Source organism: Stegostoma tigrinum, chromosome 42 (genome assembly GCF_030684315.1).
Source record: "Stegostoma tigrinum isolate sSteTig4 chromosome 42, sSteTig4.hap1, whole genome shotgun sequence".
NCBI lineage: Eukaryota > Metazoa > Chordata > Chondrichthyes > Orectolobiformes > Stegostomatidae > Stegostoma > Stegostoma tigrinum.
The window spans coordinates 7,530,904-7,551,445 of NC_081395.1; the positions used below are offsets into that span (position 1 = coordinate 7,530,904).

The window sequence follows — 20,542 nt, forward strand, 5'->3', positions numbered from 1 at the left end:
TTCACTTTCACCTTTACCAACCACCCCCACCCCTGCCCCAAAGGGTCTGCCTGTGGTTCATGTTGTGTCCAGGGGTGCTGTTCCCCTGAGAGACTGCACACCGCTCCCTTCTCCCACATGCTCTTATGGGGAGTGTCACCACCTTATGCCCTCATCTGTCCCCGACCCTGGAGACCTACAGTGCCCAAGAAACCGGTCGCACTGCAAGAGAAATGCAAATACTTTATTAACACAAACCAAAATACAAAAAAAAACGGCATTCCTGTGGAAGTGTAGGAAAGAGGGGACTGTGTCTGGTGGCCGTGTACAGTCGAATCAATCTCAGCACTGCTACCTCTGGGCTCAGTGCGCCATGGAACAGCGATTGGATCATAAGCTATCTCCACACAATAGTGCAACATCCAACGGAGATGCAATCTCAGTTGGGAATCCTCATGGTACTGGCAATGGAGCTGAGCAACAATCCTCGCAATCAGTTTGACTGAAATCATTTTAAAATGTATCCAACCTCCACGGTTCCATCTCTCAACTCCGTGGAACGATTCAGCTGGAAGCTGGGGTCAAAAGTTCCAGCACTGACCTATTCCATTAGGCAAACACTCCCAGAGCAGGTAGAGCAGCGGGCTGGATAGAGAGTAAAGCCTCTCCACTCTTAAACTGCAAGGAAAGCTCTCTATACAGCGTCCCCATCAAACACTCCCAGGAGATGTACATCATGAGGTTAGACAGGACAGGGATAGCATGGGGTTAGATACAGAGTAAAGCTCTCTCTACACTGTCCCTCACCCCTATCAAACATTCCCAGGACAGGGACAGCACAGTGTTAGATAGAGAGTAAAGCTCCCTCTACACCGTCCCTGTCAAACACTCCCAGGACAGGGAAATCATGAAGTTAGATACAGAGTAAAGTTCTCTCTACACTGGTCTCCCTGCTATCCCCCCACCCCCCCACCCCATCAAACACTCCCAGGGCAGAGGCAGCACAGTGTTAGATACAGAGTAAAGCTCCCTCTATACTATCCCCCCCCCATCAAACACTCCCAGGGCAGGGACAGCACAGGGTTAGATACAGAGTAAAGCTCCCTAGTCAGTGAGGATTTTCATCCTTTTCTGTGTGAGCAGATGTTGAGCTCAAGCCTCAAAGGTTAACAGTATCTTATCGACCGTGGAGCCCACACCACCAGCCCCCCCAACCCCAGAACAACTGCACAAACTCTCAAAACCTCTATTCAATACCAGACAGGATTTCCTGTAACAATCCAGGACCATGGGAGGAATGCCAACCCTCCAGGAAATGTCCTACAGTTTCCAAAACACTAAAGTTTAAACGGTCTTCAAAATGAATAATTGCGAGGGGAGGTTGGGGGGAGGAGGTGGCTAACAGTTGTGTTGAGTAGTTGCAGGGATGTTGGACAAGGGAGACGGTGAAAGGCTGTCAAACTGGGTTGGGAGATTGTCCAAATGATTATGCCTTCAGCATGAGTGAAGCTGAACCTTTATACCCCGAATTTCACTGCTATTTGCTGCATGCCACGTCTAGAGGCATCACTTGCTCTCCAAAAGTGCAAAGTCAAATTTGGCTGGAGGTCATAACAGGACATGTCTATGGCTAGCACCCCCTGGAGTCCTAGTGTGCTACAGCACTGGCAGATTCAGGGCTCAGACAGTCGCGGCATCGACAGAGTGCCCCCTCCTGTCCCAGAGTGCAACTATACCAGCCGCTTCAAGCTGTGCAGCGCGTCAGCACAGTTCCTGATCAGAAGGCAGAGCTGAGAGCTGTACTCCACAGAGGAGGCCCGCTCCAGCTCGCCGCAGGCCCACGCCAGCCTCTGCAGGACCGCCCGCTCGGCCTCCTGGCGGGCACTGGCACGAGGGGTGCCCAGGCAAGCCGGCCCTGGGGGCCTGTCACCTTCGGCCCGGGGAGGGGCTGGCTCGGGGGGCTCCAGACAAGGGGCGGGCAAAGACCTGGCTTCGAGTGAGAGTTCCGGAGTGGAGCGGGAGCAGAGTGCCTCCTCCTGGCCATTGAGGACACGTTGTCGCTCTCGAACTTGAGACAGGGCTGCCTGTGGGTTCAAAGCTGCGAGATTAAAAAGGCAAAGATTAAAATCAGAAGGTGGGAAGACGGCAGGAGTTTTGCAAACTTCACAGACGCACAAACGTGCCCTCATTTCTCACGGGCCACTAAAAGACACGCATGCATACCTATTTTTTCTAAATCAACCTGTGCAAGGATGTTATTACACACCTTTGGAGCAGGTTGGACCTGAACCTGGGCCTCCAGGTAGGGGCACTACCACTGCACCACAAGAGGGCCCCTACTTTTTTCTTTGCCTGGTTTCGAACCAGGGCTGTTTCGCATGTGAAGCAAACGCGTTGACCACCACACCATCTCACGGGTACATGCACTTGTCTAGCGCCTTCCACAACCCCAGGGTGCTCCCAAATGCACTTTACACCTCACGAAGAATTTTTGAACGTGCAGTAACTATCCCCAACAAACAGCATCGAGAGGGATAAATAAAAAGGCAGACTTCCCATTCAGGATTCCGCCTCTTCCAAAAGGTGGCTTGGGAATCTTTTGCTTTCATCTGTTCCCTTCATTCTAAAGACATAGGAGTAGGCCATTCAGCCCGTCGAATCCGCTCAATACAATCATGTCTTTTACCCGTGCTATTCCCATGACCCTGTGTACCAGCGATCGATTTCTGATGGCCAATCTCTACATTAAACATCTTCAAAGAGGGGTATCTAACTGAAACTTTCAGAATACCGAATGGCCTGGACACGGTGGATGTTGGGAAGATGCTTCCATTGCTAGGAGAGACTAGGACCCAAGGGCACAGCCTTAGAGTAAAGGAACGACCTTTTAGATCGGAGATAAGGAGAAACTTCAGCCAGAGGGTGGTGAACCTATGGAATTCACAGACACAGAAGGCTGTGGAGGGCAGGTCACTGACTATATTTAAGACTGAGATAGATAGGTTCTTGATTACCAAGGGGATCAAGGGTAACGGGGAGAAAGCGGGAGAATAGGGTTGAGGAACTTACCAGCCATGATTGAATGGCAGAGCAGATTCGATGGGTTGAATGGCCTAACTTATGCTCCTATGTCTTATGGACGAGGCCTCTGTGATAGAGAATTCCAAAGATTTGTAACCCACTGAGTGAAATAATTTCTCCTCATCCAGAGAGTGGAAATCACTACCACTGAAAGTAGTAGAGGCCAAAAACATCGTCTGATTTCAAGCAGGATGTGGATATATTCCAAACGGAAAAGCAGGAACAGATGACAGAGTTGTGTAGACAACCATGATCATAATGGTGGAGGAAACTCGAAGGGCCGAATGTCCTACTCTTGTTCCTATTTTCTGTGTTTCTATCTCGTATTTCAGTGGCATCCCCCTCATTATTGCATTGTCTCTCTGGATGTGAGTTTGCTCGCTGAGCCAGAAGGTTAGTTTTCAGACGCTTCATCACCATTCTAGGTAACATCATCAGTGAGCCTCCGACGAAGCGCTGGTGTTATGTCCCACTTTCTATTTATCTGGTTAGGTTTCCTTGGGTTGGTGATGTCATTTCCTGCATTGGTGATGTCATTTCCTGTGTTGGTGAGGAAATGACATCACCAACCCAAGGAAACCTAACCAGATAAATAGAAAGCGGGACATAACACCAGCGCTTCGTCGGAGGCTCACTGATGATGTTACCTAGAATGGTGACGAAACATCTGAAAACTAACCTTCCAGCTCAGCGAGCAAACCACATCCAGAACCTCAACCTGAGCTACAAATCTTCTCAAAACTTGCATTGTCTCTCTCTGGACTCCTCAAACATCGCACTTCATCTACCCTGTTTATATCTCTTTAAATATTTTGTAAGTTTCAATGGGAAATCCCATTCTTTACAATTCTCGTGAGTACAGACCCAGTCTCACTTCATAGCGCAGAGATGATGGGAACTGCAGATGCTGGAGAATCCGAGCTAACAAAGCACGGAGCTGGATGAACACAGCAGGCCGAGCAGCATCGCTCCTAAGATGCTGCTCGGCCTGCTGTGTTCATCCAGCTCCACACTTTGTGCTACGTAGAAAGGTAACAATCTCTCTATCCTGGGAACAAGGCAGGTGAACCTGCATACGCTCCCTCTGTGGCGATTATATCTTTCCTGGAATAAGGAGAACCAGGACTGCTCTCAGTTCTCCAGGTATGGCCCAACCAACCAATTTGACAAAAGCAACAGCTGCACATCATTGGAATCAGGCACCTGTGACAGAGCTGCACTTCCTGAGTACTGGCACCAGGAGTGTCATGTTAGTCTTGAATCTTTTGCTCCTGGTGTGAGTCTTGACCTTACAACTTTGTGACTAGAGGGACACGCCACTCCTCCCTAACAGTTACAGAGCGGAACAAAAGCAGAAATTGCTGGAAAAGCTCAGCAGGTGCGGCAGCATCTGCAAAGAAAAAAAAATCTGAGTTAACGTGCCCGGTGACCCTTCGTCAGAACTTCTCGGTCACTGGGCCAGAAACGTTAACTCTCGAATTTTTTTTTTCTCCACAGATGCTGCCGGGCCCCACTGAGCTTTTCCAGCAACTTGTTCCTGATTTGCAGCATTCAGAGCTCTTTCAGTGTTACGGAGCAGAACAGTTACAGTCTATGCAAAGGAGGCGATCATAAAATTAACTCAGAGATAGCAAGAACTGCCGATGTTGGAGTCAGAAACAATAGAGCGTGGAGAGGGAGGAACACAGCAGGGTCAGACAGCACTGGAGGAGCAGGAAAGTCGACGTTTCAGGTCGGGACTCTTCTTCAAGGCTGACGAGTCCTGATCAAGGGTGTAAACCTGAACTATCAATTTTCCTGCTCCTCCGACGCTGCCTGCCCTGTGTGTCTCCAGCTCCACACTGTGTTGACTCTGATTTTAAAATCAAAAGTCTGACACTTCAGTCCTTTCACCTGGGTTATCTTTGTCCACGTCAGAATCCAGCTCCTGACAGGCAACGCAGTAGTTCTTCTGCTTCTTGTCTTGAAGGAGGACAGTCTGTCAGGGAGAACAACGGAGGGGAGGTCAACCCTCCAGCCCGAAGCAGCAACTGACCGCCACCCCCTCCCCACCCATGGCCTGCATTTCTGGAAGTACCACAACAGAACACCGGCTGGGTAACCAAAAATATTTTGGGGATAGTGGGAACTGCCGATGCTGGGGAATCTGACATAACAAGGTGTGGAGCAGGATGAACACTGCGGGACAAGCAGCATCAGAGGCGCAGGAAGGCTGACGTTTCGGGCCTAGACTCTTCTCTTTTTTCTGAAGAAGGGTCCAGACCTGAAACGTCAGCTTTCCTGCTCGCCCTGCAGTGTTCATCCAGCTCTATGCCTTGTTAAACCAAAAATATATACTTTTTGTTTTCACCAGATGGGGACTGGCATGAGATGTGAGGCCTCCTTGAATCAAACTGCCAGTTGGTGTTCCTGAGACACTATTGTTTTATTTTGTTTCTGGGGTGAGGGGGGTGGGGGGAGAAACCTGTCTCCAATTACTGAGCAGCTTCCTAGGTCCAGTGCATTGGACAGTTAAGTTAAGGAACTACATTGCTGAGGATCCAGAGTCAAACACAGGCCAGACCAGACAGCACATTTCCGTCCTTAAAAGTTGTCAGTGCCTCAGATTGATTTTACAACAATTGATAATAGTTGACAGCAACCATTAGCGCGGGTAGCTTTGTATTCGAGAATTTTCCACTGGCTGGATTTACGTTCCACTGTCATGCTGAGATTTGAATGCCAACACCTACTCAAACGTCACAGAGAAGGGGGCTGCAGGGTATAACAGCTGATGATCAACAGTACAGGCGTGCGTCACAGAGGAGCCGTTTTGGACTGGAGGCCTGCGATCAGTGGTGTGCCATACACGGATCAGTGCTAGGTCCACTGCTTTTTGTCACTTACATAGGAGGGATGGTTAATAAGTTTGCAGATGATGCCGAAATTGGTGTTGTAGTGGGCAGCGGAGCTGGTTAGCTCAGAGTACAAACGGGACCTCGATCAGATTAGTCAAGGAGCGGCTGTTGGAGCTTAATCTAGATAAATGTGAGGTGCTGCATTCTGGAAAGGCAAATCAGGGCAGGACTTTATACACTTAGTGGTGAGGTCCTGGGGAAGACCTGCCTAGCAAAGGGATCTTGTGGTGCAGGTTCATAGTTCCTTGAAAGTGGAGTCACAGGTGGACCAGGGTGGTAAAGGCAGCATCTGGTACGCTTGCTTTTATTGGTTAGTGCACTGAGGAGTTGGGAGGGTCATGTTGTGGCTATACAGGACATTGGTTAGGGCCACTTTTGCGATACTGCATTCAATTCTGTTCTCCCTGCTCTAGGAAAGTTGTTGTGAAACTTGAAAGGGTTCAGAAAAGATTTACGAGGATGTTGCCAGGGTTGGAGGGTTTGAGCTACAGGGAGAGGCTGAATAGGCTGGGGCTATTTTCCCTGGAGCGTAGGAGGCTGAGGGGTGACCTTATAGAGGTTTATAAAATCATGACGAGTATGGATAGGGTGAATAGTCAAGGTCTTTTCCCCACCGTAGGGGAGTCCAAAACTAGAAGGGCATAGGTTTAAGGTGAGAGGGGAAAGATTTAAAAGGGACCTAAGGAGTGACTTTTTCACACAGAGGGTGGTGCGTGTATGGAATGAGCTGCCAGGGGAAGTGGTGGGGGCTGGTACAGTTACAGCATTTAAAAAGCCAATGGGTACATGAATTGGAAGGGTTTAGAGGAAAATGGGCCAAATGCCGGCAAATGGGACTAGATTAATGTAGGATATCTGGTTGGCATGGCATGGTTGGGTCTGTTTCTGTACTGTATAGCTTTATGACTATGAGTCACTCCCTCAATCACAAGATGAGATGGGAAGGACTGGAGAGTTTGAGCTGGTTGTATGGGTAGGGAGGGTCCATTTTCTTAGAGAGAAGCAAGTGAAGCTGGGGCTAGGAGGCATGGAGATTTTGGGACTCCAACTCATGACTATTCAGGTCAGCAAGGCACCAGGGCTATACAAAGGTCCGGCTGCTGCTGGCTTACAAGCTTCTGCAAACGTGCAGCAAACACTGCTGTCCACCCTACCTCCTAGTCACTCTCTGTAACCATATACAGTGTTTATTCAGCATTGTGGCCAATACTCACTCCACACTCCTGACAACTGTCTGCCAGCATCTTGTAGCCTTTCAATAAGTAATCCCCCATCAGCTTGGTGATCTTGTCCTGGTGCTCCCGACGGGCCTGAATCACCTTCATCTCCGCCTCAGATGGGGGCGTCCACGTAAACTCCTCATCACCTGCACACAAACAGCCAACACCAACATTACAAGCCCATGCCATCTTCCTGCTCCAATGCGTCAGGAAGATGCAGCACCCCATCCTGACGCTTCGTGGAAGGAGTGTTTACCCTATCGCACTCACCCCTCATCTCTGTCTTCCACCTGCAATCTCCCTCCGTTGTCCTTCACCTCCCCAGTGGCTCCATTCTAATTCTCCCTCTCATGCCCATTCTCTTTCTCTCTTTTTCTCATTATTACCTGTCTCAAGCCCCCAACTTCCTTTTCTCCTCCCCGTCCCGTGCCCATTACACTCGGTTTCTCTTCTTCCCTATTAGTCTCTCCTTAGCCCATAACCATCTCTCTCTAGCCCACAAGTGTCTTTCCCACTCTCTCTCTCCCACCCAGTCTCTCTCCCACCCCTTACACATTACTCTCCCACTTACCCAGATCCTCTCTCTTGCCTTCTTTTGCCCATTGCCTCTCTTTCTCTCTCTCCCCCCCTCCCCCAACCTGGCCCATGACATTCTCTCCCACATCCTTTCTCTCTCTATCCTCCCTTGCCTCAGTCTCTCTTTCACCAAACAAACTATAATTGAAGAACTGCTAAAGCTGGAAATCTATTACAAAAACGGAAAATAACTGGAGAAGGGTCCCTGGCCCTAAAACACTAAGATGCTGCCTGACCTGCTGAGTTTCTCCAGAAATTTCTGTATTTGTCTCTCTCCTCTCTCTTTATTCGCATCCCCCTCTCCTCTCTCTTTATTCTCATCCCCCTCTCCTCTCTCTTTATTCTCATCCCTCTCTGCTCTCTCTTTATTCTCATCCCTCTCTCCTCTCTCTTTATTCTCATCCCTCTCTCCTCTCTCTTTATTCTCATCCCCGTCTCCTATCCCTCTCTCCTCTCTCTTTATTCTCATCCCCCTCTCCTATCCCTCCCTCCTCTCTCTTTATTCTCATCCCTCCCTCCTCTCTTTATTCTCATCCCTCTCTCCTCTCTCTTTATTCTCATCCCTCTCTCCTCTCTCTTTATTCTCATCCCTCTCTCCTCTCTCTTTATTCTCATCCAAGTCTCCTATCCCTCTCTCCTCTCTCTTTATTCTCATCCCCTTCTCCTATCCCTCTCTCCTCTCTCTTTATTCTCATCCCTCTCTCCAGTCCCTCTCTCCTCTCTCTTTATTCTCATCGCTCTCTCCTATCCCTCTCTCCTCTCTTTATTCTCATCCCTCTCTCCTCTTTATTCTCATCCCTCTCTCCTCTCTCTTTATTCTCATCCCCGTCTCCTATCCCTCTCTCCTCTCTTATTCTCATCCCCCTCTCCTCTCTCTTTATTCTCATCCCTCTCTCCTATCCATCTCCCCTCTCACTTTATTCTCATACCTCTCTCCTATCCCTCTCCCCTCTCTCTTTATTCTCATCACTCTCTCCTATCCCTCTCTCCTCTCTCTTTATTCTCATCCCTCTCTACTATCCCTCTCTCCTCTCTCTTTATTCTCATCCCTCTCTCCTATCCCTCTCTCCTCTCTTTATTCTCATCCCTCTCTCCTATCCCTCCCTCCTCTCTCTTTATTCTCATCCCTCTCTCCTCTCTCTTTATTCTCATCCCTCTCTCTTTATTCTCATCCCTCTCTCATCTCTCTTTATTCTCATCCCTCTCTCCTATCCCTCTCTCCTCTCTTTATTCTCATCCCTCTCTCCTCTCTCTTTATTCTCATCCCTCTCTCCTCTCTCTTTATTCTCATCCCCGTCTCCTATCCCTCTCTCCTCTCTCTTTATTCTCATCCCTCTCTCCTCTCTCTTTATTCTCATCCCTCTCTCCTATCTCTCTCTCCTCTCTCTTTATTCTCATCCCTCTCTCCTATCCCTCTCTCCTCTCTCTTTATTCTCATACCTCTCTCCTCTCTCTATATTCTCATCCCTCTCTCCTCTCTCTTTATTCTCATCCCTCTCTCCTATCCCTCCCTCCTCTCTCTTTATTCTCATCCCTCTCTCCTATCCCTCCCTCCTCTCTCTTTATTCTCATCCCTCTCTCCTATCCCTCCCTCCTCTCTCTTTATTCTCATCCCTCTCCTCTCTCTTTATTCTCATCCCGCTCTCCTCTCTCTTTATTCTCATCCCCGTCTCCTATCCCTCTCTCCTCTCTCTTTATTCTCATCCCCCTCTCCTATCCCTCCCTCCTCTCTCTTTATTCTCATCCCTCTCTCCTATCCCTCCCTCCTCTCTCTTTATTCTCATCCCTCTCTCCTCTCTCTTTATTCTCATCCCGCTCTCCTCTCTCTTTATTCTCATCCCCGTCTCCTATCCCTCTCTCCTCTCTCTTTATTCTCATCCCCCTCTCCTATCCCTCTCTCCTCTCTCTTTATTCTCATCCCTCTCTCCTATCCCTCTCTCCTCTCTCTTTATTCTCATCCCTCTCTCCTATCCCTCTCTCCTCTCTCTTTATTCTCATCTCTCTCTCCTATCCCTCTCTCCTCTCTCTTTATTCTCATCCCTCTCCTCTCTTTATTCTCATCCCTCTCTCCTATCCCTCTCTCCTCTCTCTTTATTCTCATCCCTCTCTCCTATCCCTCCCTCCTCTCTCTTTATTCTCATCCCTCTCTCCTATCCCTCCCTCCTCTCTCTTTATTCTCATCCCTCTCTCCTCTCTCTTTATTCTCATCCCTCTCTCTTTATTCTCATCCCTCTCTCCTCTCTCTTTATTCTCATCCCTCTCTCTTTATTCTCATCCCTCTCTCCTCTCTCTTTATTCTCATCCCTCTCTCCTCTCTCTTTATTCTCATCCCACTCTCCTCTCTCTTTATTCTCATCCCACTCTCCTCTCTCTTTATTCTCATCCCTCTCTCCTCTCTCTTTATTCTCATCCCCGTCTCCTATCCCTCTCTCCTCTCTCTTTATTCTCATCCCCGTCTCCTATCCCTCTCTTCTCTCTTTATTCTCATCCCCGTCTCCTATCCCTCTCTCCTCTCTCTTTATTCTCATCCCCTTCTCCTATCCCTCTCTCCTCTCTCTTTATTCTCATCCCTCTCTCCTATCCCTCTCTCCTCTCTCTTTATTCTCATCCCTCTCTCCTATCCCTCTCTCCTCTCTCTTTATTCTCATCCCTCTGTCCTATCCCTCTCTCCTCTCTTTATTCTCATCCCTCTCTCCTATCCCTCTCTCCTCTCTCCTTATTCTCATCACTCTCTCCTCTCTCCTTATTCTCATCCCTCTCTCCTATCCCTCTCTCCTCTCTCCTTATTCTCATCCCTCTCTCCTATCCCTCTCTCCTCTCTCTTTATTCTCATCCCTCTCTCCTCTCTCTTTATTCTCATCCCCCTCTCCCATCCCCCCTCCTCTCTCTTTATTCTCATCACCCTCTCCCATCCCCCTCTCCTCTCTCTTTATTCTCATCCCCCTCTCCTCTCTCTTTATTCTCATCCCCCTCTCCCATCCCCCTCTCCTCTCTCTTTATTCTCATCCCCCTCTCCTCTCTCTTTATTCTCATCCCCCTCTCCTCTCTCTTTATTCTCATCCCCCTCTCCCATCCCCCTCTCCTCTCTCTTTACTCTCATCCCCCTCTCCTCTCTCTTTACTCTCATCCCCCTCTCCCATCCCCCTCTCCCATCCCCCTCTCCTCTCTCTTTACTCTCATCCCCCTCTCCCATCCCCCTCTCCTCTCTCTTTACTCTCATCCCCCGCTCCCATCCCCCTCTCCTCTCTCTTTACTCTCATCCCCCTCTCCTCTCTCTTTACTCTCATCCCCCGCTCCCATCCCCCTCTCCTCTCTCTTTATTCTCATCCCCCTCTCCTCTCTCTTTATTCTCATCCCCCTCTCCCATCCCCCTCTCCTCTCTCTTTATTCTCATCCCCCTCTCCTCTCTCTTTATTCTCATCCCCCTCTCCCATCCCCCTCTCCTCTCTCTTTATTCTCATCCCCCTCTCCTCTCTCTTTATTCTCATCCCCCTCTCCCATCCCCCTCTCCTCTCTCTTTATTCTCATCCCCCTCTCCCATCCCCCTCTCCTCTCTCTTTATTCTCATCCCCCTCTCCTCTCTCTTTATTCTCATCCCCCTCTCCCATCCCCCTCTCCTCTCTCTTTATTCTCATCCCCCTCTCCTCTCTCTTTATTCTCATCCCCCTCTCCCATCCCCCTCTCCTCTCTCTTTATTCTCATCCCCCTCTCCTCTCTCTTTATTCTCATCCCCCTCTCCCATCCCCCTCTCCTCTCTCTTTATTCTCATCCCCCTCTCCTCTCTCTTTATTCTCATCCCCCTCTCCTCTCTCTTTATTCTCATCCCCCTCTCCCATCCCCCTCTCCTCTCTCTTTATTCTCATCCCCCTCTCCTCTCTCTTCATTCTCATCCCCCTCTCCTCTCTCTTTATTCTCATCCCCCTCTCCCATCCCCCACTCCTCTCTCTTTATTCTCATCCCCCTCTCCTCTCTCTTTATTCTCATCCCTCTCTCCTATCCCTCTCTCCTCTCTCTTTATTCTCATCCCTCTCTCCTATCCCTCTCTCCTCTCTCTTTATTCTCATCCCTCTGTCCTATCCCTCTCTCCTCTCTTTATTCTCATCCCTCTCTCCTATCCCTCTCTCCTCTCTCCTTATTCTCATCACTCTCTCCTCTCTCCTTATTCTCATCCCTCTCTCCTATCCCTCTCTCCTCTCTCCTTATTCTCATCCCTCTCTCCTATCCCTCTCTCCTCTCTCTTTATTCTCATCCCTCTCTCCTCTCTCTTTATTCTCATCCCCCTCTCCCATCCCCCTCTCCTCTCTCTTTATTCTCATCACCCTCTCCCATCCCCCTCTCCTCTCTCTTTATTCTCATCCCCCTCTCCTCTCTCTTTATTCTCATCCCCCTCTCCCATCCCCCTCTCCTCTCTCTTTATTCTCATCCCCCTCTCCTCTCTCTTTATTCTCATCCCCCTCTCCTCTCTCTTTATTCTCATCCCCCTCTCCCATCCCCCTCTCCTCTCTCTTTACTCTCATCCCCCTCTCCTCTCTCTTTACTCTCATCCCCCTCTCCCATCCCCCTCTCCTCTCTCTTTACTCTCATCCCCCTCTCCCATCCCCCTCTCCTCTCTCTTTACTCTCATCCCCCGCTCCCATCCCCCTCTCCTCTCTCTTACTCTCATCCCCCTCTCCTCTCTCTTTACTCTCATCCCCCGCTCCCATCCCCCTCTCCTCTCTCTTTATTCTCATCCCCCTCTCCTCTCTCTTTATTCTCATCCCCCTCTCCCATCCCCCTCTCCTCTCTCTTTATTCTCATCCCCCTCTCCTCTCTCTTTATTCTCATCCCCCTCTCCCATCCCCCTCTCCTCTCTCTTTATTCTCATCCCCCTCTCCTCTCTCTTTATTCTCATCCCCCTCTCCTCTCTCTTTATTCTCATCCCCCTCTCCTCTCTCTTTATTCTCATCCCCCTCTCCTATCCCCCTCTCCTCTCTCTTTATTCTCATCCCCCTCTCCTCTCTCTTTATTCTCATCCCCCTCTCCCATCCCCCTCTCCTCTCTCTTTATTCTCATCCCCCTCTCCTCTCTCTTTATTCTCATCCCCCTCTCCCATCCCCCTCTCCTCTCTCTTTATTCTCATCCCCCTCTCCCATCCCCCTCTCCTCTCTCTTTATTCTCATCCCCCTCTCCTCTCTCTTTATTCTCATCCCCCTCTCCCATCCCCCTCTCCTCTCTCTTTATTCTCATCCCCCTCTCCTCTCTCTTTATTCTCATCCCCCTCTCCCATCCCCCACTCCTCTCTCTTTATTCTCATCCCCCTCTCCTCTCTCTTTATTCTCATCCCCCTCTCCCATCCCCCTCTCCTCTCTCTTTATTCTCATCCCCCTCTCCCATCCCCCTCTCCTCTCTCTTTATTCTCATCCCCCTCTCCTCTCTCTTTATTCTCATCCCCCTCTCCCATCCCCCACTCCTCTCTCTTTATTCTCATCCCCCTCTCCTCTCTCTTTATTCTCATCCCCCTCTCCTCTCTCTTTATTCTCATCCCCCTCTCCTCTCTCTTTATTCTCATCCCCCTCTCCCATCCCCCTCTCCTCTCTCTTTATTCTCATCCCCCTCTCCCATCCCCCTCTCCTCTCTCTTTATTCTCATCCCCCTCTCCTCTCTCTTTATTCTCATCCCCCTCTCCCATCCCCCTCTCCTCTCTCTTTATTCTCATCCCCCTCTCCTCTCTCTTTATTCTCATCCCCCTCTCCCATCCCCCTCTCCTCTCTCTTTATTCTCATCCCCCTCTCCTCTCTCTTTATTCTCATCCCCCTCTCCCATCCCCCTCTCCTCTCTCTTGATTCTCATCCCCCTCTCCCATCCCCCTCTCTTTATTCTCATCCCCCTCTCCCATCCCCCTCTCCCCTCTCTTTATTCTCATCCCCCTCTCCATCTCTTTATTCTCATCCCCCTCTCCCATCCCCCTCTCCCCTCTCTTTATTCTCATCCCCCTCTCCCCTCTCTTTATTCTCATCCCCCTCTCCCATCTCTTTATTCTCATCCCCCTCTCCATCTCTTTATTCTCATCCCCCTCTCCTCTCTCTTTATTCTCATCCCCCTCTCCCATCCCCCCTCTCCTCTCTCTTTATTCTCATCCCCCTCTCCCATCCCCCTCTCCTCTCTCTTGATTCTCATCCCCCTCTCCCATCCCCCTCTCCCCTCTCTTTATTCTCATCCCCCTCTCCCATCTCTTTATTCTCATCCCCCTCTCCCCTCTCTTTATTCTCATCCCCCTCTCTTTATTCTCATCCCCCTCTCCCATCTCTTTATTCTCATCCCCCTCTCCTCTCTCTTTATTCTCATCCCCCTCTCCCATCCCCCCTCTCCTCTCTCTTTATTCTCATCCCCCTCTCCCATCCCCCTCTCCTCTCTCTTTATTCTCATCCCCCTCTCCTCTCTCTTTATTCTCATCCCCCTCTCCCATCCCCCTCTCCTCTCTCTTTATTCTCATCCCCCTCTCCCATCCCCCTCTCCTCTCTCTTTATTCTCATCCCCCTCTCCCATCCCCCTCTCCTCTCTCTTTATTCTCATCCCCCTCTCCCATCCCCCTCTCCTCTCTCTTTATTCTCATCCCCCTCTCCCATCCCCCTCTCCTCTCTCTTTATTCTCATCCCCCTCTCCTCTCTCTTTATTCTCATCCCCCTCTCCTCTCTCTTTATTCTCATCCCCCTCTCCCATCCCCCTCTCCTCTCTCTTTATTCTCATCCCCCTCTCCCATCCCCCTCTCCTCTCTCTTTATTCTCATCCCCCTCACCCATCCCCCTCTCCTCTCTCTTTATTCTCATCCCCCTCTCCCATCCCCCTCTCCTCTCTCTTTATTCTCATCCCCCTCTCCCATCCCCCTCTCCTCTCTCTTTATTCTCATCCCCCTCTCCCATCCCCCTCTCCTCTCTCTTTATTCTCATCCCCCTCTCCTCTCTCTTTATTCTCATCCCCCTCTCCCATCCCCCTCTCCTCTCTCTTTATTCTCATCCCCCTCTCCTCTCTCTTTATTCTCATCCCCCTCTCCCATCCCCCTCTCCTCTCTCTTTATTCTCATCCCCCTCTCCCATCCCCCTCTGCTCTCTCTTTATTCTCATCCCCCTCTCCTCTCTCTTTATTCTCATCCCCCTCTCCCATCCCCCTCTCCTCTCTCTTTATTCTCATCCCCCTCTCCTCTCTCTTTATTCTCATCCCCCTCTCCCATCCCCCTCTCCTCTCTCTTTATTCTCATCCCCCTCTCCCATCCCCCTCTCCTCTCTCTTTATTCTCATCCCCCTCTCCCATCCCCCTCTCCTCTCTCTTTATTCTCATCCCCCTCTCCTCTCTCTTTATTCTCATCCCCCTCTCCCATCCCCCTCTCCTCTCTCTTTATTCTCATCCCCCTCTCCCCTCTCTTTATTCTCATCCCCCTCTCCCATCCCCCTCTCCTCTCTCTTTATTCTCATCCCCCTCTCCCATCCCCCTCTCCTCTCTCTTTATTCTCATCCCCCTCTCCCATCCCCCTCTCCTCTCTCTTTATTCTCATCCCCCTCTCCTCTCTCTTTATTCTCATCCCCCTCTCCCATCCCCCACTCCTCTCTCTTTATTCTCATCCCCCTCTCCTCTCTCTTTATTCTCATCCCCCTCTCCTCTCTCTTTATTCTCATCCCCCTCTCCCATCCCCCTCTCCTCTCTCTTTATTCTCATCCCCCTCTCCTCTCTCTTTATTCTCATCCCCCTCTCCCATCCCCCTCTCCTCTCTCTTGATTCTCATCCCCCTCTCCCATCCCCCTCTCCCCTCTCTTTATTCTCATCCCCCTCTCCCATCTCTTTATTCTCATCCCCCTCTCCCATCCCCCTCTCCCCTCTCTTTATTCTCATCCCCCTCTCCCATCTCTTTATTCTCATCCCCCTCTCCCATCTCTTTATTCTCATCCCCCTCTCCTCTCTCTTTATTCTCATCCCCCTCTCCCATCCCCCCTCTCCTCTCTCTTTATTCTCATCCCCCTCTCCTCTCTCTTGATTCTCATCCCCCTCTCCCATCCCCCTCTCCCCTCTCTTTATTCTCATCCCCCTCTCCCATCTCTTTATTCTCATCCCCCTCTCCCCTCTCTTTATTCTCATCCCCCTCTCTTTATTCTCATCCCCCTCTCCCATCTCTTTATTCTCATCCCCCTCTCCTCTCTCTTTATTCTCATCCCCCTCTCCCATCCCCCCTCTCCTCTCTCTTTATTCTCATCCCCCTCTCCCATCCCCCTCTCCTCTCTCTTTATTCTCATCCCCCTCTCCCATCCCCCTCTCCTCTCTCTTTATTCTCATCCCCCTCTCCCATCCCCCTCTCCTCTCTCTTTATTCTCATCCCCCTCTCCTCTCTCTTTATTCTCATCCCCCTCTCCCATCCCCCTCTCCTCTCTCTTTATTCTCATCCCCCTCTCCCATCCCCCTCTCCTCTCTCTTTATTCTCATCCCCCTCTCCCATCCCCCTCTCCTCTCTCTTTATTCTCATCCCCCTCTCCTCTCTCTTTATTCTCATCCCCCTCTCCCATCCCCCTCTCCTCTCTCTTTATTCTCATCCCCCTCTCCTCTCTCTTTATTCTCATCCCCCTCTCCTATCCCCCTCTCCTCTCTCTTTATTCTCATCCCCCTCTCCTCTCTCTTTATTCTCATCCCCCTCTCCTCTCTCTTTATTCTCATCCCCCTCTCCTATCCCCCTCTCCTCTCTCTTTATTCTCATCCCCCTCTCCTCTCTCTTTATTCTCATCCCCCTCTCCTATCCCCCTCTCCTCTCTCTTTATTCTCATCCCCCTCTCCTCTCTCTTTATTCTCATCCCCCTCTCCTCTCTCTTTATTCTCATCCCCCTCTCCCATCCCCCTCTCCTCTCTCTTTATTCTCATCCCCCTCTCCCCTCTCTTTATTCTCATCCCCCTCTCCCATCCCCCTCTCCCCTCTCTTTATTCTCATCCCCATCTCCCATCCCCCTCTCCTCTCTCTTTATTCTCATCCCCCTCTCCCATCCCCCTCTCCTCTCTCTTTATTCTCATCCCCCTCTCCCATCCCCCTCTCCTCTCTCTTTATTCTCATCTCCCTCTCCCATCCCCCTCTCCTCTCTCTTTATTCTCATCCCCCTCTCCTATCCCCCTCTCCTCTCTCTTTATTCTCATCCCCCTCTCCTATCCCCCTCTCCTCTCTCTTTATTCTCATCCCCCTCTCCTCTCTCTTTAGTCTCATCCCCCTCTCCTATCCCCCTCTCCTCTCTCTTTATTCTCATCCCCCTCTCCTATCCCCCTCTCCTCTCTCTTTATTCTCATCCCCCTCTCCTGTCCCCCTCTCCTCTCTCTTTATTCTCATCCCCCTCTCCTGTCCCCCTCTCCTCTCTCTTTATTCTCATCCCCCTCTCCTGTCCCCCTCTCCTCTCTCTTTATTCTCCTGTCCCCCTCTCCTCTCTCTTTATTCTCATCCCCCTCTCCTCTCTCTTTATTCTCATCCCCCTCTCCTCTCTCTTTATTCTCATCCCCCTCTCCTATCCCCCTCTCCTCTCTCTTTATTCTCATCCCCCTCTCCTATCCCCCTCTCCTCTCTCTTTATTCTCATCCCCCTCTCCTGTCCCCCTCTCCTCTCTCTTTATTCTCATCCCCCTCTCCTGTCCCCCTCTCCTCTCTCTTTATTCTCATCCCCCTCTCCTGTCCCCCTCTCCTCTCTCTTTATTCTCATCCCCCTCTCCTGTCCCCCTCTCCTCTCTCTTTATTCTCATCCCCCTCTCCTCTCTCTTTATTCTCATCCCCCTCTCCTGTCCCCCTCTCCTCTCTCTTTATTCTCATCCCCCTCTCCTCTCTCTTTATTCTCATCCCCCTCTCCTCTCTCTTTATTCTCATCCCCCTCTCCTGTCCCCCTCTCCTCTCTCTTTATTCTCATCCCCCTCTCCTCTCTCTTTATTCTCATCCCCCTCTCCTCTCTCTTTATTCTCATCCCCCTCTCCTGTCCCCCTCTCCTCTCTCTTTATTCTCATCCCCCTCTCCTCTCTCTTTATTCTCATCCCCCTCTCCTCTCTCTTTATTCTCATCCCCCTCTCCTGTCCCCCTCTCCTCTCTCTTTATTCTCGTCCCCCTCTCCTGTCCCCCTCTCCTCTCTCTTTATTCTCGTCCCCCTCTCCTGTCCCCCTCTCCTCTCTCTTTATTCTCGTCCCCCTCTCCTGTCCCCCTCTCCTCTCTCTTTATTCTCGTCCCCCTCTCCTGTCCCCCTCTCCTCTCTCTTTATTCTCGTCCCCCTCTCCTCTCTCTTTATTCTCGTCCCCCTCTCCTCTCTCTTTATTCTCGTCCCCCTCTCCTGTCCCCCTCTCCTCTCTCTTTATTCTCGTCCCCCTCTCCTCTCTCTTTATTCTCGTCCCCCTCTCCTGTCCCCCTCTCCTCTCTCTTTATTCTCGTCCCCCTCTCCTCTCTCTTTATTCTCGTCCCCCTCTCCTGTCCCCCTCTCCTCTCTCTTTATTCTCGTCCCCCTCTCCTCTCTCTTTATTCTCGTCCCCCTCTCCTGTCCCCCTCTCCTCTCTCTTTATTCTCGTCCCCCTCTCCTCTCTCTTTATTCTCGTCCCCCTCTCCTGTCCCCCTCTCCTCTCTCTTTATTCTCGTCCCCCTCTCCTCTCTCTTTATTCTCATCCCCCTCTCCTGTCCCCCTCTCCTCTCTCTTTATTCTCATCCCCCTCTCCTGTCCCCCTCTCCTCTCTCTTTATTCTCATCCCCCTCTCCTGTCCCCCTCTCCTCTCTCTTTATTCTCATCCCCCTCTCCTGTCCCCCTCTCCTCTCTCTTTATTCTCATCCCCCTCTCCTGTCCCCCTCTCCTCTCTCTTTATTCTCATCCCCCTCTCCTGTCCCCCTCTCCTCTCTCTTTATTCTCATCCCCCTCTCCTGTCCCCCTCTCCTCTCTCTTTATTCTCATCCCCCTCTCCTGTCCCCCTCTCCTCTCTCTTTATTCTCATCCCCCTCTCCTGTCCCCCTCTCCTCTCTCTTTATTCTCATCCCCCTCTCCTGTCCCCCTCTCCTCTCTCTTTATTCTCATCCCCCTCTCCTGTCCCCCTCTCCTCTCTCTTTATTCTCATCCCCCTCTCCTGTCCCCCTCTCCTCTCTCTTTATTCTCATCCCCCTCTCCTGTCCCCCTCTCCTCTCTCTTTATTCTCATCCCCCTCTCCTGTCCCCCTCTCCTCTCTCTTTATTCTCATCCCCCTCTCCTGTCCCCCTCTCCTCTCTCTTTATTCTCATCCCCCTCTCCTGTCCCCCTCTCCTCTCTCTTTATTCTCATCCCCCTCTCCTGTCCCCCTCTCCTCTCTCTTTATTCTCATCCCCCTCTCCTGTCCCCCTCTCCTCTCTCTTTATTCTCATCCCCCTCTCCTGTCCCCCTCTCCTCTCTCTTTATTCTCATCCCCCTCTCCTGTCCCCCTCTCCTCTCTCTTTATTCTCATCCCCCTCTCCTGTCCCCCTCTCCTCTCTCTTTATTCTCATCCCCCTCTCCTGTCCCCCTCTCCTCTCTCTTTATTCTCATCCCCCTCTCCTGTCCCCCTCTCCTCTCTCTTTATTCTCATCCCCCTCTCCTGTCCCCCTCTCCTCTCTCTTTATTCTCATCCCCCTCTCCTGTCCCCCTCTCCTCTCTCTTTATTCTCATCCCCCTCTCCTGTCCCCCTCTCCTCTCTCTTTATTCTCATCCCCCTCTCCTCTCTCTTTATTCTCTTCCCCCTCTCCTCTCTCTTTATTCTCATCCCCCTCTCCTCTCTCTTTATTCTCATCCCCCTCTCTTATCCCCCTCTCCTCTCTCTTTATTCTCATCCCCCTCTCCTATCCCCCTCTCCTCTCTCTTTATTCTCATCCCCCTCTCCTATCCCCCTCTCCTCTCTCTTTATTCTCATCCCTCTCTCCTATCCCTCTCTCCGCTCTCTTTATTCTCATCCCTCTCTCCTATCCCCCTCTCCTCTCTCTTTATTCTCATCCCTCTCTCCTATCCCCCTCTCCTCTCTCTTTATTCTCATCCCTCTCTCCTATCCCTCTCTCCTCTCTCTTTATTCTCATCCCTCTCTCCTATCCCTCTCTCCTCTCTCTTTATTCTCATCCCTCTCTCCTATCCCTCTCTCCTCTCTCTTTATTCTCATCCCTCTCTCCTATCCCTCTCTCCTCTCTCTTTATTCTCATCCCCCTCTCCTATCCCTCTCTCCTCTCTCTTTATTCTCATCCCCCTCTCCTATCCCTCTCTCCTCTCTCTTTATTCTCATCCCTCTCTCCTTATTCTCATCCCTCTCTCCTATCCCTCTCCTCTCTCTTTATTCTCATCCCTCTCTCCTATCCCTCTCTCCTCTCTGTTTATTCTCATCCCCCTCTCTCCTCTCTCTTTATTCTCATCCCTCTCTCCTATTCCTATCCCTCTCCTCTCTCTTTATTCTCATCCCTCTCTTCTTTCTCTTTATTCTCATCCCTCTCTCCCTCCCCAGGGCCCATTACCACTGTTTAAGGCCATGCTGCTACTTCAGGCACCCTCAGCGTTGTCGGAAGTGACGTCTTCTTGAGGCTTGGCTTCAACTTAACCGCTAAAATGGGAGAATAGACTAGTCGGACACCCCTCTCCTCCTGCGGGATGGTGAGAATGGGATCGTCCGGGCGGGAGGCGGAGTCTGTGCGATCAAGGGGCGGGACCAGAGTTCGTAAGGGGGCGGGGTTAGAGTCGGGGCAGGAGCGGAGTCCGGACTCCGGGCGCTGACCTTCGGCGAGGGGGAGGGGGCCAGAATCATTGGTGTTCGGGGCGGGGTCGGATCCGCGAGGGGGCGGGATCAG

At 50.9% G+C, this 20,542-nt stretch overlaps 1 protein-coding gene across 2 annotated transcripts; it reads right to left on the reverse strand.

Annotated features, from left to right (window-relative positions):
* Nucleotides 1–202: 202 nt before the first annotated feature.
* Nucleotides 203–20,327, reverse strand: znrd2 (zinc ribbon domain containing 2). 2 transcript variants are annotated; one of them, XM_048525114.2, is made up of 4 exons: nt 20,213–20,327; nt 7,172–7,323; nt 4,954–5,038; nt 203–2,077 (listed from the first exon to the last, which is right to left on the reverse strand). In XM_048525114.2, exons 1-4 carry the CDS (start codon nt 20,226–20,228, stop codon nt 1,710–1,712), a joined length of 621 nt encoding a protein of 206 aa, XP_048381071.1. In that variant the 5' UTR covers nt 20,229–20,327; the 3' UTR covers nt 203–1,709. The 2 variants fall into 2 exon arrangements, with proteins under 2 accessions (XP_048381071.1, XP_048381072.1); XM_048525115.2 differs by lacking the exon at nt 20,213–20,327 and adding an exon at nt 7,448–7,708.
* Nucleotides 20,328–20,542: the final 215 nt, after the last annotated feature.

Bases quoted from the DNA above. Each gene is read 5' to 3' on its own strand.
- znrd2 (XM_048525114.2), bottom strand. The intron at 5,039-7,171 runs GTGAGTATTGGC...TCTCCCTGACAG, and splicing joins ACAGTTGTCAGGAGTGTGGA to ACTGTCCTCCTTCAAGACAA. The intron at 2,078-4,953 runs GTGAAAGGACTG...TTAATCTCGCAG, and splicing joins CGTGGACAAAGATAACCCAG to CTTTGAACCCACAGGCAGCC.